Source organism: Typha angustifolia, chromosome 8, assembly GCF_048772165.1.
Source record: "Typha angustifolia cultivar Huaian chromosome 8, ASM4877216v1, whole genome shotgun sequence".
Taxonomy (NCBI): Eukaryota; Viridiplantae; Streptophyta; class Magnoliopsida; order Poales; family Typhaceae; genus Typha; species Typha angustifolia.
In genome coordinates this window covers 17559607-17587114 of record NC_133246.1, presented here as the reverse complement: position 1 = coordinate 17587114, position 27508 = coordinate 17559607, and the positions used below count along the sequence as shown (strand labels likewise).

Here is a 27508-nt window from a genome sequence, read left to right as displayed (position 1 = left end):
ATAGTGTTACGTTACGCTTGATGTGCCGTAAGAAAGTAATAGATTTAGAATATATTTTATCAAATGACAACAAAAAAAAATGATTAGATTGAAGAAGAGAGAAGATTTTAAATGACTTTTTTTAAGAGCAAAATGATAAATAAATTTTGTTGGTATATATAAAATATTAGATGGAAGGGAAATGAAAGAGAAGAATATGTTTTTTTTAGTATGTTGTCCTAAACTAGCTGATGAATAAACTATTTGTTTAATACTAAGCACACTAAATTAGTTTAAAGTTATACCTAAACTATATCCAAATAGGAGAACTACGAGACTAGTCAACTATAACAAGTGAGACTTAAACCTAAACTATAGCAAGTTATAGTTGACAAGACTACTTGAGCATCACTCATGACATGGGTTAAGTAGATACTTCATCTATTATTTATGATCACTATCTTAATATCTAATCCCAAAAAAATGTCTTTCTTTCTTGAGATATTAAAACTCCATGGCCCAATGTCATATGACAACAGTTGGGTTGCCAAATATGCACCATCCCTTTGACCTCTCTCTCCATAACTAAGAATTTATGTCACTTTTATTATGACAGAGCCACAGTGGCCTTCAACTATATCTGATTATGATTTTAAGAGAGAGAGAGAGAGAGCTACCAAACATACATTAAAAGAGCATGTCTACATGCAATTAATCTTTTAATTGCCTGGTAACGATATAAGTGGACTTGCTATAGCTTCAGAATAGCGTGGGAATAGAATTTTTTAAACATTAAGTAAAGGAACGGAAAAATTATGGGCAAATGCATTATATTTATGCAATTTTGTTTAGCACTAAAAGTAAAAGACCCCAAGAAGTATTTCTATAAACAAAAATGTAAAAGACCCAAAGTATATATATTTTTTTAACAGAAAAAAAACAAGGTATAAATCATAGTAAATATATAATATCTGGGGTTATATATCCCGAATGACTTTTCGTTCATTAGTCTTTGCCTCTGTCTGTCAGGTAAAAATAATAATAAACCCGTTTTCGACCAGACTAGCCCTATACAATTCACAGCAGAATATAATATGTGTAATAAACTAGTTGAGAATAATAATAATAATAATAATAATAATAAGAGTTTTTGACCGCACTAGACCCATTATTTATTTATTTATTTTTATCAAAATAAATTAATCTTTAAACTTATTATCAAATAGAATTTAATTTATTGTAGCTCTAACAAAAATGTTAAGATAATTGGTGTATTTAAAAATATTAATCAGTTCAACTTTTTTATCGTTAAAATTTTTTTTTTCAACTTTTAAAATATTAAATTAAAAAAAATTATATACATAAAATATTGATCAGTTTAGAGTTTTAGGATTAGATAAAAATATAAACTAAATAGTATTTTTTATTTAGAGATAAATACTAATTAGTTAAATATTTTTTATTAGGGCTTATAGTATATTACACCTTGTTCGGTAAATAAATTAAGAAATAATTTATTACCAGAGAGAAAATTATAAGAGAGCTAGTTTTGTCAAAAGCTGTAATAATAATCATATATGACAAAGGAATTGATCATGATCACTAGCTGTTTGCACATTTTATAAAATATATTTTAATAAGAAAATTACTTCTTTAATTTATTATTTGCCATCAAACATCGCAAATAGATAACTTTGTGGAAATGAGCATTTTCTTCTCAATTTTCTAACTATCAAACACCTCAAAACATAATGACCACTTGCAACTGGAATAAATTGTGAACACTTGCAACTGGAATAAATAGTGAACACTTGCAACTGGAATTTTTAACCAAACCAACCCTCTTTCAAATTTTATTTATCAAATAAATCACACCCAAACAAAATAAAAAATAATAAAATCACACCCACAAATAAAATATTGATGAGTTTAGTATTTCGCTTTTAGATGAGCATAACATCTTATCTTCTAAGCAAAACACCAGTTTTATCAGTATTTTTTTGTAAAAGGAAAGGTTGAAAATTTTAATATTTTACTAGGAAAATAAGATTCCATCCTTTTCATATAGAACGCTAAATAATTAAGTATCTTATTGTTAAAAATAATTAATTGTTAAGCATTTTTTAAGATGTTGTATTACTCGGCTTCTCACCGGTAGTTCATTTTAGTCGTATGATATACCGTTACGAAAATAAAAAAAAATAAACATAATAATTTTAATTAAAGCTTAATAGGAGTTCAAAAAGAGGAATATATAAGTAAAATATAAAGAAAAAGTTTATCACTTCCTAACTTTATACTTAATTATCTATTGTAATTATAAATATATTATTGTAAAGATAAAATATTGAACTGTTTAATAATTTTATATAAAAAAATCAGCATTTTCATCTAAAATAAAATATAGTAAAATAGACGCATTTTAATACTAAATTTGGGGTATAATTTAGTTTCAGAGATAAAATTTAGAATAGGGCTAATTTGGTCAAAACCGCTCGCTGCAGCTAGCGTGCACGTCAGCGTGAAGGAGACAGCTCAGCTGCATGAGATTCGGGGGCATTTACGAGTTTGCCCAATGGAAGCGGGAGGACATTTTCGTAATTTCTGGGGATTCGAATTCATAAGAACCAGGGAACGCAACACTTAATAATGTGCATGTATATATATAGACACCGTAACCAACTCGCCCCCGAGCTCTTATCTCACATGGCCAGTCTGTTCGTCTCCGTGGCTTCGACTTCCTCCTAGCCCAAGGCCTCTCTTCTCTCTCTTAGCTTCCTCTCCTCCCTCTAAATTTCTCGTCGCCTCTAGAAAGTTCGCCAGATCGATCGCTCTCGGCTTCGGCGACGATCGCCATGGCGTCTCTTCTCGAGTCCGGATGGCTGGTTTGGCCTTTTCTACTCTCACTCCACTCTAGGGTTTCCGCATTTCTGTTGTTTGGATCAGTGTGCATTGGATTCGATCCTGCGATGCTCCTTTCTTTGCTCTTTTAATTCCATCTCCTTTTCGATTTAAGCCACGGTATTTGATTGGCTTGGATAGGATTGCAGATAAAAGTTAGCGATTCTAGGAGGAAAAAACAATGCTCTGTTCCCAAGTGATATTTAAATTCATGTATCCGCCATTACAGAGATTAATAGATCTCGATGAGTATTTAATCTTCATTGTGTTTATCTTGCTTTGTGATAAGTCAACGGATCACCTAGTAGCTTTTGAGAACCGGTGGATTGAAATAGTTGTCATCACATCTTTTGTCTTGCTTAGATAGTTTTCTATGAACAGTCCTGCTGTAGTAATTTGCAGCACTAGGTTGTTATTAGATGATTTATAGAAAAGAAAAACTCTACTAGCATCTGATGACCAGCCATGATGCTTCTTACTTTGGATTTAATGTTCCTTGAAAGCCCTTATCTAAGTTAGTTATTCTATACGTTAAAAACTGTTTAGATGAGGCAAGTATACTGTTTAATCATCGAAGTAGACAACTTACCTGCACGCTCAGTCAACTTTCTGTGGGGTTAACATTTTTGCAGCATTATTATATAAAAAGCTTTGTTTTCACTTGGATAATTCTGAGTGTAGTTCGTTTTGGTGCTGCAGTATATAATCACTCACTTCAGCGAGTTTCAATTGGCTACCTTTGGCACTTTCATATTGCATGAAAGTTTCTTTTTCTTATCTGGACTTGTATCTGTATTCTTCGAGAGGACGGGTTTGTTCAGCAAGTACAAGATTCAGGTTTGGTCAAAAGAAGTACTTAACTTATATTAGCTGCTGTGATATTTGAAGTTCAAGAATTCCTCTGTCATAAGCTGCATTTTTCTTAGCATTCCGCATAAAGGGTAAATTGTCTGAAATACATGTTATTTCTATCCTGGAATTCTACTTTCACATTCCTTCAGAAGCACAATTTTGTAGATATTCTTCCTCGAGTAAAATCTCATTGATTTCAGTGTGAGAATCAGGATAACTCGACATCCTGTAGAGTGGATGAAGTGACTCCTTGGTTTTTACATCTTTCTTCGAAGAAGCACCATGCACAATTAAATTGCACATTATCAACCTAAAGTGCATAAAGTGCCCATGGCAGATATTGTGAATTAAAGGAGCAGAACAAAAAATTACCATACTATTTTGATATAGAGTACGGATAGTATAGACTTTTCATGCAGGTGGATTTGTGATTATGAAATTGTTTTAATTATTGGAACTTGGAAGTTTATATAATAATAAAAATATTGATAAAACATGGCACTATAACTAATTGGACCTCAACTATTGATAGACAGATTAACTTTCACATGATCTCTCGATGAAAGCTTTTAACTTCTTAAAGGGATACATTGTACCACAACATGTCTTAAAAGTATAGGTTTCATAATTCATACTCTTTGAGGGCGTACTTATATCCAAGAGGTTACATGTTACAAGTCTTAGAAAATAGAAACATCATCCTTAGAATGAAAATGGGATATATATTGTACCATAACTTGGCATAACATGGTTTTCACTCTTCCTTAGATGCATTACTGTCATAACACCTAAGAAGCAGCAAAGACATTGGAAACACATGATTTTTTTCTGAAAAGAGATGAGAGTGCAGTTCACTGGGGATATACTATGATCAGGGCTCCTCTACCCTCTTCCTGTGGATGTAATCCCTTTCTCTTGAACTCTGGTAGGTAGTTCCCTTTGATTCATGGTCTTCTTTCCCCAAAAGGAAGCCTGCATGGATGTTCCTAGGGAAGATAATGGTTATATTTGTGCACTACTACACATAACCAGTTGCAAATTTTCTGTCTTTTTCTTCTTGTGAATTTCTTGTTTTCTGAAAAATAATTATCTTTACCGATCAATCTCTATCTCTCTGCAGAAAAAGTTGAACACCCCTGATGTGCATAGAAGATGCATTGTGCGCCTAATCATGTACCATGTTTGTGTAAACTTACCGGTTATCATTTTTTCCTACCCTGCTTTCAGATACATGGGCCTGAAAAGCAGTCTTCCTTTACCACCCTGGTACCTACATATTTTCCTTTGTATATAGTCGAAGTTCCTCTATTCTTTAAGGAGAACGATATTTCCAGCACAAGTACTATTGCAACATTTGTTGTCACCAGCTAAAATATTTCTTTTAAGTCTGATAAAATCTGAAAAAGATATGTATGATTGAGTTTCTGCAATAAGAAAATAATTCAATTACAGTTATTTGATGCATCAATTTGCTGTTAGTTATGGTTGCTCGCTTTATGTATGCTTGAAATTCTTTTCTTTGTCTGCAGGACCGTTATTCTTTCTCAAATAGTATTATATTTCATCCTTGAAGATTTCGTGTTCTATTGGGGTCACAGATTACTGCATACAAAATTGCTGTACAAGCATATCCATAGTGTTCATCATGAGTAAGTCCATTTCTTCTACAGTTTGTTCATCCCTTACTTCTTTCTTCTTTCTTTATGTAATCAATTGATGTTCAGGTATGCTACTCCTTTTGGGTTGACTTCTGAGTATGCCCATCCTGCTGAAATATTATTTCTTGGTTTTGCAACATTCATTGGTCCTGCTCTTACTGGTCCGCATCTATTCACATTGTGGTTATGGATGGTATTGAGAGTCTTGGAGACAGTTGAGGCTCATTGTGGGTATGACCTCCCCTGGAGTCCCTCAAATTTCTTGCCACTGTATGGGGGGTGAGTGCAGTAGTAAACAACAATCTTTTGTACTTGCCTAAGAGTCTTTCGAGTTGTTTGGTGTTCATTACTTGACACCTTTTATGTTCACTTTGGTAGTGCTGAATTCCATGACTTCCATCATCGTGTGCTTTATACTAAGTCCGGGAATTACTCATCAACTTTCATCTACATGGACTGGTGAGTATGTCATCTTAAAGATATAATTACCACTTTTTTTTTTTTTTTTGAAAGATGAAGATGACAAGGATGAAATGTAATAGGAGGCAGTATCAAGCTTCTTTTTCTCTCGCTGCCTGTTGGACTAATATCACTTGACTGAAAAATCACGTCAAAAGAATTTCTGCAGTAAGTGTGTTCCTCTGAACAGAGGACACCCTAAGGGAAGTTGGTGCTGCCTTAGTAACTACTAAGACAGCACTGTCATAGAAGAGCACAGGGCCTGAAACCCCCGAGTTTTTTTTGTTTTTAATACAAGAGTAAAGATACTGGTGCCAATAATAATGACCAGTTGTGCGTTCTTTGAGATACTGAGATCTTGATTATCTCATATTTTGACCTTAAAATGGAATTATGAAGGCTTCTTGATCTCCCTCACTCATTTCTCTGCTTTTGTTATAGACACTCATTCATCAAACTCGATCTTAGCAATTTACTTTCCTAAAGAAGGAAAATTTATTAGAGTTGTAACAAATCCTTAAGACATACTTTACTTTCTTTATGCATCTATATACTTATTCGTTTATGCTCATCCATCAGTTGATCTATCCTAACGTTTCTTTCTGCATCTATATTCTTTACGGTTCCCATCAAAGTTCTTCGTGTTCCTTTTCTGCGGTATGTGAATAATTGATGTTTGTTATTTAATGATTCTTTTATTCAGAGAACATGGTTCTCAGACCATGGCATGTTTTCTGACAACCGACATTTTTTGGTTATTCCGATTCTCCTATACGAGGATAATTCATATGGTTCCTTCGGTAGATAAAGAGCATCTTAGACGTGTTTTCTTTTTATTACCTGCACATCCATTTTCTTCGTTGTCCTGATTCCTGAACTCATTCTCTATCTCCAGGTTATTTGGCACGGATAAAGATTACAGGAAGCTGAAGGCAATTGAGGACCAAGTGGTCAAACAAAATTGAGGAGTTGGGTGAATTCTTGGTAATACCATGTCCACCTGTATGGTGACGTTAAGTTTTTAAAATTATAGTGAAGAAATGTGCGCTGTCTTGTCTGTTGGTAAACTTGCTCGTGTCAGTGTAAGGTTTGATGAACTGAGTATAATATTTTTTTCTCTTTTTTTATTTTTATTTTTTAACATGTAAATGCAACTCCATAGAGTAAGATACCGGCACCGATGCAACATGATGAAAGCAATAAGCTGGTAGCAGATAAGTATCTGTTAAGTATTTAGCATGTTCTCTCTATGAATTGGTTGAATTTCCTGGAACTGTTGGTCTACTGGAAATTAAAGACTGTTATATTGGTTGAATTATCCTGTACAAACTCCATCTACGACCTCAAAGTATTATTTTTATTCAGGAAAGCAAAATAAGCTCAAATAAAGGCATTGGAAATCCAGTTTTACATGTCTCGGTGAGTTTGCGAAATTACTCAATAGTCCTGCTCCTAATCCCAACCTGGATGTGTCATAATTTTTATGTTGAGCTGCATCTAGAGTTCAACTTCTCTGTTTTATGCTCATTTAATTATTAAGTTTTAATATTAAACTAGAAATATTACAGTCCAAGCAGAATCCAAGAGAAACGGAAGCTTAAGATTGATTATCCCTGCAAACAGTATTTCCTACAAGGAAATGCTGAAGTTGAACATATCTTGAAAGAGTTCTATTTGGAAATGCTAAACATAAAGTTGAACATATACTGGAAATGCTAAAGATGAGATTAATTTGCATATCCCATAGGTGGAATTTCGTGGTCGTTACTTCTGCACGAGGACTCTTTCTTACAACATTTAGCATATAAAAAAAGAAAAATGTTAAAAAAATAAAATAAAAACTAATGAAGAAAGTTATATATATATATATATATTTTTTTTTAAGAAAATAAAAACGTGAAATATTTTCTACTACAAAGTCTTTGAACTCCTGCTGAGATCGATCACCACTACGCTCACATTATCCGCACTCTGCTTCGCCAAAGCCAACTTGGTGAGCATCATCGCGGCATCCGCGCACGCCTTATCCGAGCCCACCACCGCCTTCCTTTCCCGCATGGACATCCGAACGACATCGCACGCCATCTCGTTACTCACCACATCCCACAGCCCATCACTCGCCAATATCAGCCACTCGTCCTCCTCCTCCCTCTCCGTCACCGTCACCTCCGGCTCCGATATCACGAACGGCTTCAGATAACTATCCCCTATTCCCCGAATTTAAATTTTAAAAAAAAGAGAAAGAATACGTTAAGAGATGGCGAAACAACTAGCATCGAATAAAGTCATGAAAAAGTAAACAACTCACCTATTGCTCGTGACATGGCGAGTACTCCGAGAACTCTCGCCCCATCCCAGTATATGACTCGCCCGCCCGCCGCTTCGATCCGCTCCAACTCATCCGGCCGGTCCGGCTACAAAAGAAAAAGAATATGAACAAATCGTCAAAAAAACAAAAAAAAAAACAAAAAGAAACGAAAGGGAGCACTAATTATTTATCAAACCTTGTGATCGGAGGAGAGGGACAACGGGACGCCGTTGCGGCAGAGGACGGCACGGGAATCGCCGCAGTTCGCGACGACGATTCGAGTGAGCCCCACCACGGCGACGAGAGCGGTGGAGCCCACGTGCTCGCACTTGGGCATCTTGAGCTCGCACCGGCAGGTGGGGTCTCGGAAAGGCCCCCTCGCCTCGGCGTCCATCCTTGCGAAGCTCCTCTCCATAGCAGTCGTCCAGAACTCCTCGGGCGGCGGATCGGTCGACCCGAGACCGTCGATTTCCGCCGCCACCATCTCGTGCAACATCTCCTTGCACGACATCGCCACCTACAATAAGAAATTGAGAGATCAGATCAAGGACTGGATAAAGAAGACGAGAGAGAGAGAGAGAGAGAGAGAATTAAAAACTCACATGCGAGCAACCGTGTCCATCAAAGACGCCGAAGAAATCGAAGCCTTGCCGTACGAAGCCCATATGGATTGAGACGGCATCCTCCATATCCCTCCTCCGTCCGCATATGGACACCATCCCGTACCGTGGGAGCTCATCGGACGGCCTCGATTCGATCGACCTCGCGCTCGAAGAATCCAGACTCGAGCTCGGTCCGACCATCCCCGTCCGCTTCCGCCGCGATGATTCCTCCATCTCCGGCGCCATCGCCTCTGCTTGGGTGACGAATCCGAACCGCCGGACCACGACCCGACGGCGCTTGGCCGCGCGGGAGCTCCGCTGGGGCTCGGCCTTCCTTGTCGCTTCCGTTGAGCTCACTGCATCGCAGCAAATCTCCGCCATTGAGAAAAAAAAAAAAAAAAAAAAAAAAAGGTTCGAAGCTCTAAAAAAATTTCTCCTCTCCTTCGAACTCGAAATCTTGGGGTGGGTTAAAAATGATGGTAATGCAACAGAAAGCCCCTCCCGCAAGCAGCTTCTGGACAGCTACACCGGTGTGCCGTCGCTCTCTCCCGCCAGAATCGAGACATCACAGCCGTTCATCGCGCTGCTCATCGTCTCTCTCCCCTTCTAACCTTAACACGTTAGCTAAGAGGCCACGATGCTAACAAAAGGAAACGTGGCAGTGGAAAAACGAGCCATGCTAAACGAAGTCAGTGGTCTTCTCCTTTACTGACACGCATGTGGTCCCCTAACTCCAAATCCCTTTATTTATTTATTTATTTTTTTTCCGCACATAGACATAGTAGTTCAAGATGAGAGAGTTAATAAGTTATATTCACTTCTTTTTTTTCAAAAAAAAAAAAAAAAAATTAAATTTTGAATCCTTTAATAAGTTATATTGATCCACTGATGTTGGCAGGTGTCAGCACGAGGACAATTATGAATGTGTTCCCTGTTCGGGATAATGTCTCTCATACGACTTTCGGGAAGGAGAATAGTGACACGATCTCCTTTTGTGGGGGGGTGGTTGGGGGGTGCGGGGACCTCAGGCGACGACGTTGACGCATATAGCGGAGATGCTACTCGAGCTCCATACGTGGCAAATTTTTTTACGCCTTTTCTCTTACTTAAGATGCCACGTTTCCAGGTTCGCGCCTATATACTCTCATATGCTTAACTTTGAAAGTTGATGCTTTCTTTTTATACATGCAATCCAATCCACCTTTAATTTGCTCGTTGAAACTTCTCCGTCTCTGCCACGTAAAAGCTCAAATATATCATATTTAATTATCTATTACTCAGCACATATCTATCTCTATCTAATGTAAGCGATAGTTATTATCATTTCATCTATTAATCTCCCTGTATCTCTATCTGAATTATTAAAAGTATCCAAGAGACCAAGAATAAATGCTAAGTTCTTTCTTTCCGAACCCTCCTCGTTCTTTTAGATATTTACAAGGCAAGGCAATACTATGCAGTAGTAAAAATAATTTTTTCTATTAAGAGAAATAAGAACTTTATAAATACTCTACTAATTATCGCCGCTAAAATTTGAATAGGATTTTCCTCGTGCAATATTAGCTTTTTAAACTCTTTTTTTTAATATATAAAAAAAAAACTATTTAATAACTGCTCAACTATAAAATAACCAAGTTAGCATGAGATTCACCACCTCCCAGTACATAGACGCTTTCTGGGAAACTCGGAAGAGATTTATAATTTGGATTATTAATATAGGTAAAAAAAGAAATCTTAATATCCTGGCATATTTAGGTTATAGATTTCGGTGCTGCGTTTGATTTAAACAAGATTGTACATTCTCGAGCAATATCGTCCTTCTGGGTCACCTGCATTTCACGAGAAAACAGTGGTATCTAATTACTGATGATTAAGACAAATCTTTGCCCATGATATTCAGCTACTTGACACCAAAAATGCTATCCTAACAACTCTTCATGTCGACCATTAGGATATGTGTCTTCTATCCAGGCCAACCTCCATATATTTGTTCTTTTATTTGTTATTATTCAAATCCATATTATATATAATATATATAGTTGGATTGACTAAGTCCTCTTGTCTAGTTTATATGAATAATTTACAAGCTCAGATTTATGTTCTATATCTTATTTTTTTTTTTTTTTTTTGATATACTTCATTTATTTTCGATATATATTTTTAGATCAGTTGTACTTTACTCTTCTATGATTAGGTTTGATTGCACAAAATATATTTATATTTTTAATTTAAGCACTTTTAACTGCTCCGTGATTTGGATTGAAATGCAATAGTTATTTTTTTTAATTATATTTGGCTAACCTAAAATTTGAATTTAAAATTTTTTATTAAAAAATTTATTTCTATTGAGGATCTTTAGATTTAACCTTTAAATCGATCAAATATAGAGGATTAAGTAGTTAAGTCAAAAATATACGGGATAAAATAAAATTAACCATATTATTATTTTTATTGTCCTAAAAATCGAGGACTAGTTTAATGATCTAACACTCGTCTCTGGCCAGCTGGATTCTTCGTTGATTGGTATTCGGATGCATGTGAGATGTCGTTGTGATGAGTCAAAACAACCACCGAGTGTTGACGTGGAGAGCCGTGGAACCGAAGGGAGTACGTGATTCGCTGGCAAAAGGTGATGTGGACGGCCCACTTATACTCTTCTCCTTTTCTCCCTTGAGAATCTCTAGCTAACATAATAATAGTAAAGATATCTTTCATTTCTTCTCTCTATTTTCTTTCTTTTTTCCTCTTCTTTCTCTCTCTCTCTCTCTCTTTCTCATAGTAAACAGTAAATAAGTTCTTAGACAAAACGTCACCTATATTTTTAGTCTAATAATAATGGCAGAATTAGGACCATTTTATTTACACGTTAAGGCTGCATAGGAATAGATCGAGGTGGAAGTTTAATACATATGATATACTTTTGAGGAGGATAACGAGAAGGAGATACTTTTATTTATTCACCAATTAGAATAGTAATCGGGATTTAGAGGACCACGCTTTAAAGTGGCGACCTCCTTTTCCATACTCTCCTTTTAATATGGGTGTTTAATACGTATGAATACAAATCTAGCTGTTAAAAATATAAGGATATTAAATATATTTTGTATTAATTATCTCCTAAACTGGTTAGAGAAGGCTACTAAAGAAATCGTTTATTATTTTGGATATTGCTTTTGGGCTTTGTTTAGTCTGAGACTAAGCCCAAACTCGATTAATTAGTCATATTTTTTTGTTTTAATTTTTTTAAAAAGTACACTTGCTTATATATGAAAAAAATAAAAATAAATTTAATTACTTAACTATTTTAGAAGTTACTAAATAAATTTATAAGAAGGTCCTAAACACCAAGCAAATATAACCTTAAATACTAAGAGATATGAATATATTCAAATTAAACTCTCCATTGAGTAGCATTTGATGGAGCAAAAGATATATATATATATGTATTAAAGCGAGAGGTTGGAAGTAATCTATTCTCATTTTTAATCATACAAGATAGATTTGAAAACAATCTCTTGTTAAATAATTAGCTTCTATATTCAAGCGGAGAAAGAAAGAGATGTATATCGAAAAAGAAAAGCATGTGTATGTAATTATTTCTCAATAGATTTTTAGAATTCTTAAATCCATAATTAAAAAAACTGATTCCCGACATAAAATATAGAAACTTACTATATTTCCCTAGGAATATATATATATATATATATATATATATATTCATTCTTGGATTGCTAACAATAATTCCCTTTGATTACTATATATTAAAATGTACAAGATAAACCTACTACTAACTAAGTTAAAAGAAAAAAAGAGTTAAAAATTAAAAGCGGAATTGGATCCATAAAAGCCAAATTACAGAATTACAATACAAATTCTTGAACATCTCAACATTGCAAATCTGTTGTATTTTTCTTTTTTCTCTCTCTAGTAAACCATTGCCAATGATTTTCTATGGTAGCATCTGGAAACCTTGGAGCAATGAATTCTCTGATAACCTAGTCATTGCCCTTCATACTGTAAATAGAGACTGCTCACTGCTAAGTAATAGAAAAATGCAACAGGTATGCCACCAGAATGACAGACAGTTATTTACTCTCCCTGCTGCCAGAGAAGGTCTAAGCAATCATCTGTTCTTCGAAATCCTTCTGCTGAAGAAGCTGCACAGAACAGACGAATCAGGTTAGTTATCCCTAAAGAAGCATAGATATGTCAAGCAAGGATAAGGCAACAGCATGCTGTGTTCAAGTATTGAAGCAACTTGTTATTTAGAAAAGATGTTAGCTTTTATCGACGTAAAACAGGTTGCAATATGACGTAGCATTATCATATTAAGGGAAAGTTCTGTTAAAATTGACCAAATCTTATTCCAAGAGAATATAATTGAACATCTAGAAAGGAAACTTTCCCAGATGATGTAGCATTATCGTGTTGTTGAAGTCAAATTCCCCGACTGCAGAAGAGTCCTGTGGTTGGGGATGCAGAGAATCTGCTCCCTGTTAACATAATAACATTGACCAGTTACTCAGACTGCAGCAGGTGCTTTACACAACTATAAGACTGCCTGGTTGATCATTCCCTTATTATTTTATCGGTGTTCTCAGAGTTGCAGCTGGTGATTGATGGCCACAATTCTTGCTATGGTCAACTCTTTTGTTATTATATCTATCTCCAACAATCAAATCTTGGTTGATTATCACGATTCTTTTTTTTTTTTTTCTTTCAAATAAGCTTCTTTTATGTATATCTGGTCAGAATCTTGTTTTGCCAAGTATTTTGATCTAGGTGACAAGACATGGAGAGTTCAGATAAATGAACGCCAAGTTTACAGATAAATGACCAAGAAGGACCTAAATATGTCAATAGTGCAGCAAACTTTTGTGAACAGTATGGTAGATGCCTGAGAATGAGGCAAGAAAAAACCACCAAACTGCTTGCAAAAAGTAGCAGAGCAAGAGAAGACATTAATTCATTTTGTTTACTATGACACATGCACTGAATCTACTAGCATTACCTCACTAAAAGGCATCTACATAATCATCTAAAATCTCCATCAAACAAATTCTAGATTCGCAATCTTTCGATCTGCTTTCCGACAGAAAACTAATTTCAAACTAGGATTCTTAATGAACAATCATATGGAAGGGCCGACAAATATTTACCATCATATTCTTTAAATAGCTTACCTCCTATTTTCTGGACTGATCAAATCAAGCCAGTAGTACATAATCATTAACAATCATGTCGCAACATTTGCAAAGTAATCCGCATTAAAGGTCATAGCATTTTATGGTCAAGAATGAAGTCTATTTTCATCCAATATCAAAAGGAAGAAAAAAAGGTATGCCGTAGTAATGGACACAATTAACACTGGCTTTCTTAGAACTTTAAAAAAAATTAAGTACTGGAAATTTTCAATCTAAAGAGATAGTCTAAGGTCTACTACTTTCATAATCATATCATGAAGAGTACATTTTTTCTGCTAAAAATAACAGAGATCTGATCATCTAATGGAGAGGAATTCCCATAGCATTTAGCTTCAACTCTTTTCTATCACATCCTTAGACAAGGAGCAGGAATGTTTACATCGTTTAACAATCTTTAGAAGCTCTCTAGGGCAATTTCACATACAGCTTATATGCAATCCAGGCTTGTTGAATCTTACCAAAAAAAGTCCGGGGAGATGAAGCTAGGGGAGAATAAAAACGATGGGATTGATCCCCCGAACGCCGCCTATTCCTCCACTGCAGAGTAACTGGATAAGAGAAGAAGAAGCAAAAAGAAAATCGGATAAAAATAGGAGAATAAACTTTGAAGACACCGATGCAATGAATTCAAGGATAGATTATTCCTGGAATAGAGAGGAATGGTAGTAAACGGTCGGATCCAAGAAAGATCCAAATTCGGATCCGGCAGGATATTCGAATTTATCCTAGAAATTTGAAGGCTATCCACTGGAAATTAATTGGTAATTGCTGAAAAAAGAAATCCATAACTCCACAGTTTGCAAAATTAATCCATAAACCATATGATGAGCATCAACTTGAAAGGAATGTAAAATAAGCATAATTAACTCTATCAAAGCACAAGAATATTGTAATCAAGAGTCTTGCAGAAGATCATAATGATAGATTCTCTTAATAAACTAATGATGCATCCGTTGGTGTTTTCTGAATGCATCCATGTTCTCCAGTGACAACAACCTCTCTTTGTGGCATATAAGCTGGTCACTCATATATACCGGTCAATGTACTTACTTATAATTAAATCCCAAGAATTCATTATTCTTAGTTTGCCATCCCTGTCAAGGAGAAAAACACTACCCAAATCCTTCAGTTGCTTGGTACGGGAGCAAGATCTTTTATTCTTCCTTTTCTTTTCTTTTCTTTTAAAATAAAAATAAAATAAATAAGAGAAGAAGATTACGGAGTCTCAGATTGCATGTGTCTGAGTGAGATTGTCGTCATGGAATGAATCAAAAGTTACCAACAGAAAACAAGCAAGAAAGAAAGTCTCTAGATTTGCGCAAATTGTGTAATAAACTATTTGTTAATTACTCTAAAAGCTTACCTTGTGAGCGGAAGTGAGAGCTCTTTTGCTATCAGTAATTCTAACTTGCATGAGATGCTTTACGCAACCTCGGCACTGCATTGAGATTATTGAATTACTATTTTATTAGTAATAATTAATATCCAATATGCAACAGATGAGGCCCACAGAGATTTGGCATATCCTGCTTGGTTTTTTGCATTATAGTAACGCATCGTTGTTACTGTTTAAGAAAGAGACATTAATGCACAAAATAATGTTAAGAGGTTGCAAAGACTACTACGCACTTCCATAATTTTACGTACTTGGTAGAGGATCATATTAACCATTGCATGAGCAACAAAGATATATATATATATATATATATATATCACCTTGATTTATTTCAGAATTAAATGGATGGCGATAAGAGAATTTAATAGTTACAGAGAAAGAAGTGTGATCAGTCACATGCATGTCTGGTCTGCAATAATCATCCAAAACTTTTAGAGTTAACAACCAAAAAGCAAAAGACAAATAATGCCAAACCTACGCATAATGTCAAAAGATAATTAAATAAAAGGGAATCACCATTAGTGTGGTGTTATAACTTGTGCTCGAGTATATATACCATGATATCTTTCATGACAGATACCCTGTCATGCATACACATAATCTCACATGATAGAGACCACCAAGTCACATAATTATGTATAAAATATTGCAAAAAGGACACCATAAATATAGCAAAATCCAGAGGTCTTTGTGTGACCAACAAGAAAGTAGAGGGAAAGAAATGAATAAAGAAAGTTGTGAATATAATCCAGCAGTGTCGTCTATCTAAGTATCAGTACTACTGCGTAAGTGTCTATAGTTACAGTCTTACAGATCATCAACTGGCTTGGCTCAAGGAAAAGGTTAGATAAGTCCAACCGACAGTCATGAGCATTAGGAATCCTAGTTTCCTAGCTGCATTTTGGTCTCATTCTTCTCATTTGAACGTGTGGGTCTACAGAGCCACCTACTCCCTCAAAGCCATGAAAGCCAACACTAGTTAAACCATAGTACAATAAACAAGCTTTTTAAGTACTATAGCTTTCACTGGATATATTACAAGGCAAGCTTCATTTTTGCTAGCTCAAGCAGTTGATGATCACCTCAAGTGTTTCATTTCATTGAATTCTCTTTTCCTCGTCCCATGCCTCTAGCTTTAGGACCCGTTTGGTTTTAGTTCAAGGGAGGGTCTCTGAGTTAGTTCAAGAATCCCTAATTTAGTTTATTAATCAAAATCTTTTATATCTAACAAAGTTCACTCTTAAAAAAATTAAGATTAAAAAATAAGATCAACTAATTAAGTTTTGGACTTAACCTCAAACCAAACAAGCCCATAATTATTTTCTGACACTTTCAAAGGATCATTAGTTGTATATATACTTATATTCTTGGGTTAAAAAAATCACTAGGTTGGAAACGATATGACCAAAGATAGATAGTATCTTTTCTCCCTTTCATTGATAGTATATCTATGGACTGAAACACATTTTAGTATGGAAGAAAACTAGGTTTGTCATTGAATTGGCAAGTTAATTAATGCTGAAAACTGTGTCCAGCTCCTCCTTTTTGTCTAATCCTTGTAGGTAGGTGGTCTGAAAAGGATAACCCTTAGTCTCCAAAGCATATAAGAATGTTATTAAAATCCATTTGCCAATAGAGTATTAATTCCATTTCCCCCATTAAAAAAATGTTATATAAGATTTTTTTTTCACTCTTTAATTTTCAATTTTCTTTTTGTAGAGGGACTGAATGACATCTTTAATCAAGAACCAACAAACAATTTGGAGGACAATAGGAAGTAAGAAATTGACTCAAATACTGTTGGTTTAACATATATATTTAAATTAAAGTACTTTTCTTTCTTATAGGTAAGCATACTTATACTGGGTGGTATGTTTTTTGTTTATGGAATGAGATAGGTGAATAGTAGAAGAGAGGAGAGAGAATTTTTAAAATAGTTTAGTCAAATCAAGAGTAAAATTATAATTAAGCTTATATATGAAATAATTTGAATAATATTTCTAATCAAGAGCATCGATACATTATTTAGCCTAGAAGAACGTTTTCTAATATAACATAGGGAAAAAAAAGAAGAGATAATTCTGAAGTAAATGGGAGCTACCTGTATTATATAATTTATTGTTCAAATCATCAGTGCACAGTGAAAGCAAATGAACGTAGAGTACTAAGCAAAATTCAATAACCTATATTTGTTTTAGTGACCTAACTTTGGCTTAAAGAATCCAAACACATGCGTTCAACAGAGACAACAAACCCCAATTGAAGGTTTAAAAAGAAAGTTATGACTTGTTTATGTGATCTATGCTGTTTGAATAAGAGCCATGATTGGATGTTTATAAAAAATAAAATGGTACTGTGAAACACTTGGGCAGAAACCAGGACGACTATTAGTCATATTTGTCGAGTTTTAGTTATAAGTGTAACTAATCCCTCAGTACTTATCTCTCTGCAGCTTGGTGCCCACACATATGAACTGATTAGTATAATAAGATACTGATCTAGATTCTAGAGCTAGTGTAGCTGTAAGGCTTTGGTGTATTAAGGAAATTATATGTTCACGTATGTACGTGATTTTATATATAGGTCATTCTCAATCAAGTTCACCAGGTTTATAGTAAATGCTCATTAATGCGTGTTAAACCCTAGTTGAAATGATCTGATACATCACAGGATACATGCTAAAATACACACACACACACACACGCACATATATATATGCTAGAAATCATGTGTATACACGAAGTCCTTTTTGTTTTTCTCTTATATACACAAGTCCACATTCAAAGCATACGTACATGGAATTTAAGATAGAAGTTATTATAAGAAGTAAACAATTCGAGAACATAGATCTATTGTCAAAACTGAACTTGATCAGAGTGAGATACTAAATTATGACTGTTGTTGAAGTGTAAGAGACCACTTAGAATGATGGTCATCGAGATTAGGCTGTTTCGTAGTTAGGAAGTTGTTTATTTATCATAATGGCGTTGTCAAAAGTGTACGTTTTTTTTTCTTTTTCAACAATATATAGACTCTCTTTTCTTTTTTCAACAAAAGAATAATATAATTAATTCTGTCCTTAACATCAAGAGCTGTCTTGTGAGAAGACCCTCCCAAGTAGCTACTATTGGATGGATGCATAACAAACTCATCAGACAATTAAAAGCATAGATAGCTCCATAAACATATTCATCTACATGACCAATCTTTAGAAGACTTTTTATCTTCGCTGCACAGATTTTCCATGTACTTTTTTTCTATGTCTCCAACTTGGATACATAGATGCTTTTTCACGATCTAGTTATATCCATCTAACGAAATCCCCACTAACACACATCTAGCTCAGCTAGCTAGCATCATCCAGTAGTTCGATCTCCCCTTCCCTCAGATCTCCGTAAGACTCAAGAGCTAGCACCATGGATCAAACGAGGTATTGGATGTTGGCGAGAAGGAAGTCAAGCGAAAGGCCTTTCCTCAACCCTGGAATCACGAGGGTCGCCGTCGGCTCCTCCCACAGCGAGTCATGGGAAGAGCAGGCCTTTGCAGAAGACTCTGCCGGCCACTTGGGTGGTTGCATATGGCCTCCAAGGTCCTACTCATGCAGCTTCTGCAGAAGAGAATTCCGATCGGCACAAGCGCTCGGCGGTCACATGAACGTGCATCGGAGAGACCGGGCGAGGCTCAAGCAATCATCCTCAAGTCCTCCTAGTGATGAAACCCATGATCATGGAGTTGATCAGAATCACCATGTCAATCCATGCACATCACAAGCTACACCATATGCTCCTCAGGTTGGTTCCGAGATGTACAATTGTAACCCTAACCCTAATTCTATCTGTGGTGTTGTTGCTTCTCCTCTCCCTCCTCCTAAAGCCTCAGCTTCATCGGCAAAAAATAATTGGAGAGAGCAGCACATCTTGATCTCTCCTTCCTATTCTTCATCTGTGATCCTAGATATCCAAAAAGAACCCTTTTCATCCACCGCTCTATCCACTAGAAATCTAATACCCAAACAGATAATTACCGTTCCAGGATTAAGAGATGGAAGAGATAATAATTCAAAGATAGGGGAAGTGAGATGCCAATTACAAAGAGACTCCGGCGACGACGATGATGAGATGATCACTTGTAGCAAGAGAAGAAGAATTGATACAATATTACCTTTCTATGTGAAACCTTCTTCAAGCAATCGGCAACAACAAGAACAACAACAACAACAACAACAACAACAACAACAACCACCGGGAGTACTCAAACTTTGCCCTAGTCCTATTGAAGAACTAGATCTCGAGCTCCGGCTCGGAGATCCCCCTAAAGTTAAGTAGTAAGGCCGGAGCCGTTCTTGTGACTAAGTGAAAATTATGTCTTGCTTTCATGCATATTCATCTGTATGTTTCCTCCTCAAACTTTTGATATTTTTCTGTCTCCCCTTTTCTTTTTCTTTTTTTTCTTCTCATGTTTTGGTCAATGACCATGTTCATCTTTCAAATCGATTGCCTTGAGTTTGTATCTTTCATATCACAAATTGTAACCATGAGACAGACACTGTGAGATACATTTTAGAAAATTCTCAATTTTAAGAGAAAAATTGAGTACAACTTATAACGTCGTATATCAAGCATCTTACTTCTTGTTTTTATGGACCAAGGCAAGTTCAGATAATTAGAAGTTATGTTTCTAGATGAGATTAGCTATTTATCTTGCAAGAGTAATATAAGTGATATATCGAGAAAATAGTCATAATACATGTGCTCCGACATTGCTGAAAATATAGTAATGGCTATTCTAACATAATATTAAAGTCAGGTCGATCAGTCCTTTTACAAAAGAAAATTGCAGAAATATTGTCCTCTCTTCACTTTCTAGTTTTGCCTCTTTTATTGTATCCTCTGAAGGACAAGTACATCTATCAATTATGTGTTTGCTTTGCTGCATTATCTAGAGTCATTATATGCATAAATGTATATTCTTATCTCTGATCTTGTGTTTTGATATCTTGCACATTAGGGTGACAAGGAGGCAGTTTCATTAATTATAAACGGTGTGCTTTCACATTTTACATGTATTTGTATGATTGTCTAGCTTGGATTTAAGTCATACAAAAGAGTGAGTTCATTAATTATTAGTGTTCCACTAACAAATAATGGTAGCCTCCTGATGTGTGTATTGTTATAGATAGAGAGATAGAGAGATGATGATGTATGAATATGTATGATGTATGATGTATGATGTATGAAGAGCAAGCACTGAGTAGTTGAAGTGCATGGGAAGTGATGAGGGTTGTCTTCTTTCCTACTTACCAAGCTCCAGTCACTGACACATTCCAACACTAGAAGTAAACCACATGCATGTGAGTCTGTTTTAGGATATATGCGCTCTGAATGCATCAGTACATAGATACCCTTTTCTAATAGTATTCCACCATGAGCCAAAACCCTCTTCTCCATAAATTCACCTGTTTATATTCCCTTTTCATTTCCCCCTTCCCAAAGCTTCACACGCCACAGAAACCCCAACTACTTCATGGAATCATTCAATTTTACTAATCCACAAGGAGAATAACCACACCCGCATTATGCGCTTATCTCCTTTTGTTTCTTCTTCTTCTTCTTCTGCATGGATTTGAAAGAAGGCTTAGCACTTGAAACATGCAGGATGCCTGGATATACCTATCAGCGCACAAATCTAGCTACCTATATATATATATATATATATATATATATACATTTATGTGTGTCAACTTTGACTTAATGGCAGCTTTCAGACGATTTTTATGATGGGCCACAGAGAATTCAAGAACATACCCAGCAGCTGCTTTCCTCAAGAAGGATGGAGATGGAGAGAATAGGATGGGAAAGGAGAGTGTGGGGAGAAGCGTTGTAAAGATGGGAGTTACCCAAATGGTGCAAGAGAGTTTGGTTCTCCACAGACTACTGTTTGTGTGTAAGGGGTGGTCATAAAGGAGATCTAGGGAGGACTGGCTTTGTCTTGTCTTGCGTTGGGATGTTCAGCTACTGGACAAGTTTGTGCAGTGAGGAGAACAGCTACAAATGTGGAGAAAGTACAAAGGTATGTGACTGGTGATGGACCAGCACATGGTAGCCATGGATATATACTCTCTTTATTAATGTTTAATTTGTAGGGCAACAGGCTATCTCTCTCTCTCTCACTCTCTCTATATATACAATTAGACATGATCAAATGGCCCAGCCCGCCCGTGCCCGGCCCGACCCGGCCCGGTTTGGACCGGGCTAAGCCCGGCCCGGACCCGGTTTAGGCCCGGCCCGGCCCGAGCCCGAACTACCCATGGGCGGCACGGGCCAGCTCTTTGCCCGCCCGACCCGGCCCGAAAGCCCGCCCGTTTGGCCCGCAACTAGGCCCGCCCGTCTGCTACAGTACTTTGCCCTTCTGCTACAGTAATGTTACCACTGCTACAGTAAAAATATTTTGGTATTATACCGTTTTGCATTATTTTAAGCACACATTTAAAAAATTAATTTTTTTTAATTTTTTTAAAATAGAGGAATATAAATATATATTTTTTAAAATAAGCTAATAGTTAAAAAAATTCTAAAAATAGCTAAAATATGGGTTGGGCTGAGTGATTGGTGGGTCGGGCCGGCCCGGCCCGACCGGTTAGCCCGATCTCTCACGGGCCAACGGGCGGTAACGGGCTAGACTATTCTAGCCCGGCCCGAACCCGGCCCGGCCCGAGTGATTGGTGGGTCGGGCCATGGACAAATACTTAAGCCCGGTTGGCCCGAAAAGCTCGGCCCGAACCCGGCCCGGCCCGCCCGATGATCCTGTCTATATACAATTGAACAAAGGAATGAGAAAATGAGGTTTTTGGGGGGGAGTTTAATTAATTGAAGGAGATGAGTTCTCTAGTGAGCTTAATTAGGAGATGCTGTGGTACAGTGTGTGTATGCTTAATAATTATCTCAAGAGAATATGGAATCAAGAGTACTGTACAGTGTTATTATTGTTTAGTTAGTGGATTAGAACAACAGACAACTTGAGCATTATATTTAATCCTCTCACAGGATGTGGTAGATTCTCTCTCTCTCTCTTCAAATATAATAGGCGGAGAACCATAGTCATGCATGCACGCAATTTCACTGACATGCTCATCAAGTGCATCTCCAATCAAATGCATGCATCTTTATGTATACATATATATACATCTTTATACCAAAGCTTAAACATCAGCATAAGAGCAGCACCTTATTAATTATTATTATTATTATTATTATTATTTGAACACAAGACAAAAAAGGGCTTTGATTTACTACGAAACAAGAGAGTTAAACAACCAAACTACCTCGGCTCCAAAGTTGAAGCAGGATCCCGTAACAAAGTAAACCACACTACTCCACCAACTAACCAACACACACCCAAAACAGAACAACATCAAACAACTACTACCTCACTTACTAACCCAACCACCACCAAAACAACGTCCTACACCCGTATCACATTCACATGTTTAGCCACAAAACTACAGATCTATTGCAGTGCAGCTTAAGTTTAAGCATTAAATTTAGAATCTATCATGTCATTGGTTATAAATTAGGGCCTCAAACCTGTGACATTTTAAAATTAATTTAGGGCCCCATGTGAAGGTCGATTGCGGTCAAAGCTGCTCAGAACGAGCCCATTCAAAAAGCCCAACTTTGTGGTCTACTGGTCAATATGGGGCCTAATTGGCCCAACTAAGCACTAGACTCAATCTGGATCTCTCGCATTAGATTTCTTTTGGCAGGAGGGGTAAGAAGAGCCTCGAGCAACATCACACCTTTTAACATATTTACTCTTCATACTCTCTATTTTAGCTATTTACAGATCAAGATATATGTTTTATCAAATCCGTGCAAAAGAATTATTATGGGTTAAATTTACACTAACATTATTAGAGAGAATTATATAAAAAGAGACTATTTTATCAACCATAAACATTTAGTTTATTAAAATGACTAAAAACTGTAATCAAAAAGGCAAATTAATCTTCATCAATTTAGAGCGCAATTCGCCTAAGATCCAGAATCTAATTCTTTAGTATACTAAGTTGAGGTATATTATGAATTTGGTATTTAGATTTGGTTATAGATGATGTATAAAGTTTAGTTGATTTGAGTATAGGTCAATTAAGTATAAAGATTATTTTTTATAATATAATTAATTTAATGTAGGAGTTTGATTGAATTCAATTAACAGATTAATTAACGAAATATGATAATAATAAAAATATAGGACTCAAATTGATAAAAACAAAGGAAATCGAGGGCATAAACGGTAAACGGTGTTAAATGAAGATTATTTAAATTGTTAGTTAAAGCCAGTGATGAGAAGATAAGCTCTACTAAAAGGTAGGGAGTACCAAATCTTAGTTTTATAGTTTGTATGGTTGATATTGGATTCTAACCACCTGGGCCATGGCGTCTCTTGCATACATCCCCTTTCTTCCTGTGGCTCCTGGCTGAAATAAATGCATCCCGTCTCTTCGGGCTGACAAAGGTCACAAAGACCATAACTATTGCCCATTCCTCGGACTTCTGTCAGACAGACGACCTTCTGGTACTCCGTAAGAGACAAATAAAGACACCGTGAGAGAGAGCGAGCTAATAATAAACAAAGCCCACTTCCAAATACAATAATACATTACTACAAAACTCCCTCCTCCTTTGTGGGCACCGATCCATTGAACTTAGCTCAGTCCCCAGCTGCTCTCTCTATCTCTCTCTCACACACAGACGCACACACTTCTCCATCTTTCTATCTTTCTTCCTTTTTCTTCTATTCTTTTGTTGCTTCCAGTATGCTACCGCTTTTCTTCTCTCCCATCTCGCCGCCTTGGCATTTCGTCGAACACCATGCAAGCATCTGCCTACGCTCGCTGCGCCGGCTGCGAGGAAGATCCGTCCCTGCTCTTGAGCGTCGAGAACATCCTTCGATGCCAGAAGGTGAGCGATTTAATGATCGCGCTCGCCTACTTCTCCATCGCCCTCGAGCTCTTTTTCTTCGTCACCTGCTCCGCCATCTTCCCCTTCCGGTGGATCATCCTCCAGTTCGGCGCGTTCATTGTTCTCTGCGGGCTCACCCACTTCGTCGCCACCTTCACTAACTCCTTCGTCTTCCTCTTCGCCCTCACCGTCCTCAAGTTCCTCACCGCTTTGGTATCTCTCGCCACCGCCTTCTCCCTCATCCCCTTGATCCCGCAGATGCTGCGTGTCTTTGTTAGGGATGGGCTCCTTCGCCAGAAGGCCAGGGATCTGGATCGCGAGTTGGGGCTCATCCGGCGGCAAGAGGCTGCTTCGTTTCACGTGCGGATGCTCACGGCGGATATCCGCCGCACGCTAGACCGCCACACGATTCTCGAGACAACCCTGATCCATCTCTCCAACGCGCTCTTCCTTCAAGACTGTGCAATTTGGATGCCGATGACCCCCTCTTCCATGTCCCTCACCCACCGGCTCCATCCCGAGCCCCACTGGCTCGAGCTGGTCTCAGTCGCCTCCGCCGATCCCGACGTCGTTGAGGTCATTGAAACCACAGGCGTCGTGTTACTTGAACCCAATTCTCCTTTGGTGGTAAGCGCTACTGGGACAATGACGCCGGTTGGCTCGGCAGCCGCAATAAGGTTGCCGTTGCTACAATTCGGTGATGGTGGCGGAAAGCCGGAATTTGTAAAGAATTCGCAGGCATACGCTATACTTGTCCTGGTGCTTCCCCCTCGTGGGAACAAGAACTGGACAGACCATGAGCTTGAGATTATTGAAGTGGTGGCCGACCAAGTGACGGCTGCTCTCTCGCATGCTGCTGTTCTTGAAGAGTCCCTGCTTATTAGGGAGAAGCTCCTGGAGCAGAATCTAGCATTGGATCTAGCGAACCAAGAAGCTGTCCTGGCGAAGAAGTCACGGGATTCGTTCCAGAGCATGATGACGCAGAAATTGGTTGGGCTGATTCGTTCAACGGCCGCTATGCTCTCACCATTGCAGCTGGAGAAGCTCAGCTTAGAGCAGATGGCCATGGTGAGAGGGGGGCTTGTGTTGTCTTCCCTTATGGAAGAAGCTGCCCAAGTTGGTAAATTTGAGAATGAGAAATTGGATTTGGAGCTCAAACTACGGCCATTTCACATCCAATTTGCAGTAGAGGAAATTTTGTTCACATCAAGGATTTTGTGTGCTTGCCAAGGTGTATCATTTGAATGCTCTGTTTCTGGGGAAAAAATCAGACCTGTGGTTGGTGATGGAAGACGGGTAATTCAGGCTGTGTTGTGTATGGTGAGGAGTGCGTTGGATTTTGGGGATAGAGGGACTGTCTTCCTTCAAGTTTCTGCAGAAGGTACTTCTAGAGCTGGAGGCTTCGAAACCAATCACATATCGGGGGAGCAGAATGCTAGTAACGGTATGATTAAATTGGAGTTTGAGGTCAGGAGAACTTGTTTACTTACAACGAATAATAGAAAGGGTGCAGAGAAGCCTGGAGACAGAGTTCCTGACCATGCACGTAATCTTCGAATCTGTGAGAAGCTGGCAAGAGTAAGTTCTCTTGGTTACTTCAGCTCATATGAAGCGCTTCTTTACCTTAATTATCCATACTGTCAGCTATCTTATTCTGGCAATACAAAACTTGTTCTTTGAATCTGGGATTTTGTGCTTCCAAAACCTATTGTCACTATGCAAGGTCAACAGTAATAATTCCATGAACTTATTCATCAAACAGGATTGATGCAAAAGAAATATGACTGAAAAGAAAATTGAACGCATTAGGGAGTAGAAGAAAGCATGCTTATATATTATTTTGGCTTTTCATCGAATTGCTTATTCTATGAATCTAGAATTTTGTTGAATTGGCATGTGATAAAAGTTCATGTGCAATTCTGTATATGGTGGACATTAACTTCAAAGAGCACACCATATGGTCGTAACTTCGGGTCGTAACTTCATTGTATTTTCTTTTCTTATCATTTTCATTGTTATCATAAAGTACTGTAGATTCTTTACGATTGGATGAACTACATAATGGTAAATATTATTATACTTGCGGAGAATATTTTTATGCCTTTTTGAAACCAATCCACAATTTCCATTGCATTATCAGCATTCTCTAAGTATTTAAATTGCCTCCGATGTTTAATTCTCAGACCCTGGAAATAGTTGTAATTTTACTTCTTGTAAGAGGTTAGCACAAAAATTGAACTATTTAATTAGACGACAAACTCAACAATATGTAGCTAGTGAGCTAAGCATGAGGAAATGCAGAAGATCTTTTAGTATCAGTCCCTGTTTTCTTGGAATTTTAATAAATCTTCTGGCATTTAATCCATTCTAACCTCAGACATTTCTCGTGGAGGCTGATGTGTGATTTATTTGTGCAGCTCATGCATGGGGGTTTTTCAATTTCCTCGTTATCACCAGATCTACAGAGAAATATGAAGTTGCTTATCAGATTGCAGCGAGGACAATCAGGGAACGAACTGGTTTACCCAAGGTATATGCAGCTTGACACAAGTAGATGCTCATTTGTAGGGATGAAAATTCTCATGCTGGATGGTGATCAATATAACATATCCATTACTTCAAAGCTTCTTGAAAAGATAGGGTGTCAATTATCGATAGCATCATCGTGGTACCACTGCTTGGAGATGCTGCATCTGAAGGGCAACAAATTCCACCTTTTACTAATTGACCTACAGATTCTTGAGGCTAATGGACTTGAACTTTCCACTCGCATTAAGAAGCTTCAGATAGAAAATTGTCCTCTGATTGTTGCCTTGACTGCCAAGACTGATGCGGACACAAGGGAACGTTGCCTTCAGGAAGGAATGCATGGTGTAGTATGTAAGCCAGTTATACTCCAAGATATGGTAGAAGAGTTACAGCAAATCACCCAGAAAATACAAGATCCACCACTTTTACTTTGACCTAGCAATCAACAGTGTTTTTTTTCTTTTTCTTTTTCTTTTTCCATTAGGAATCCTTTTACCGGGTTATAGAAATCTTAGAGAAGGGTTGGGGCACAGGATAAGTTCAGTCGAGTTCGTTCTTTTAGTAGAATTTGAGAAATTGTATCATCATTCCAGTGGCAATGCAAATCATTCATTCATTTCCTTCCTCTACTTTCCGGAATGCCGTTGACTGTTACTAAGT

At 37.1% G+C, this 27508-nt stretch overlaps 4 protein-coding genes and 1 long non-coding RNA gene across 5 annotated transcripts; 4 read left to right on the top strand and 1 right to left on the bottom strand.

The window, feature by feature from the left end:
• The first annotated feature begins 2660 nt into the window (after positions 1 to 2660).
• On the top strand, positions 2661 to 7228 carry LOC140765494 (very-long-chain aldehyde decarbonylase GL1-8-like). Its single transcript, XM_073104611.1, has 7 exons — positions 2661 to 2864; positions 3580 to 3717; positions 4853 to 4998; positions 5262 to 5381; positions 5457 to 5669; positions 5769 to 5849; positions 6745 to 7228. Exons 1-7 carry the CDS (start codon positions 2835 to 2837, stop codon positions 6812 to 6814), a joined length of 798 nt encoding a protein of 265 aa, XP_072960712.1. The 5' UTR covers positions 2661 to 2834; the 3' UTR covers positions 6815 to 7228.
• Positions 7229 to 7435: 207 nt separating this feature from the next.
• On the bottom strand, positions 7436 to 9329 carry LOC140766124 (probable protein phosphatase 2C 30). Its single transcript, XM_073105565.1, has 4 exons — positions 8760 to 9329; positions 8354 to 8674; positions 8158 to 8263; positions 7436 to 8056 (listed from the first exon to the last, which is right to left on the bottom strand). Exons 1-4 carry the CDS (start codon positions 9138 to 9140, stop codon positions 7761 to 7763), a joined length of 1104 nt encoding a protein of 367 aa, XP_072961666.1. The 5' UTR covers positions 9141 to 9329; the 3' UTR covers positions 7436 to 7760.
• Positions 9330 to 11629, top strand: LOC140766125 (uncharacterized). The gene is made up of 3 exons (XR_012105287.1): positions 9330 to 9447; positions 9658 to 9885; positions 11264 to 11629. It is a non-coding gene; the product is annotated as an uncharacterized lncRNA (long non-coding RNA).
• A 6866-nt stretch (positions 11630 to 18495) lies between these two features.
• Positions 18496 to 20509, top strand: LOC140765571 (uncharacterized). The gene has a single exon (XM_073104719.1). It carries the CDS (start codon positions 18776 to 18778, stop codon positions 19682 to 19684), a length of 909 nt encoding a protein of 302 aa, XP_072960820.1. The 5' UTR covers positions 18496 to 18775; the 3' UTR covers positions 19685 to 20509.
• Positions 20510 to 23801: 3292 nt separating this feature from the next.
• Positions 23802 to 27468, top strand: LOC140764521 (ethylene receptor 2-like). The gene is made up of 2 exons (XM_073103121.1): positions 23802 to 25897; positions 26737 to 27468. The coding sequence occupies exons 1-2, from the start codon at positions 24230 to 24232 to the stop codon at positions 27280 to 27282; spliced, it is 2214 nt and encodes a 737-aa protein (XP_072959222.1). The 5' UTR covers positions 23802 to 24229; the 3' UTR covers positions 27283 to 27468.
• Positions 27469 to 27508: the final 40 nt, after the last annotated feature.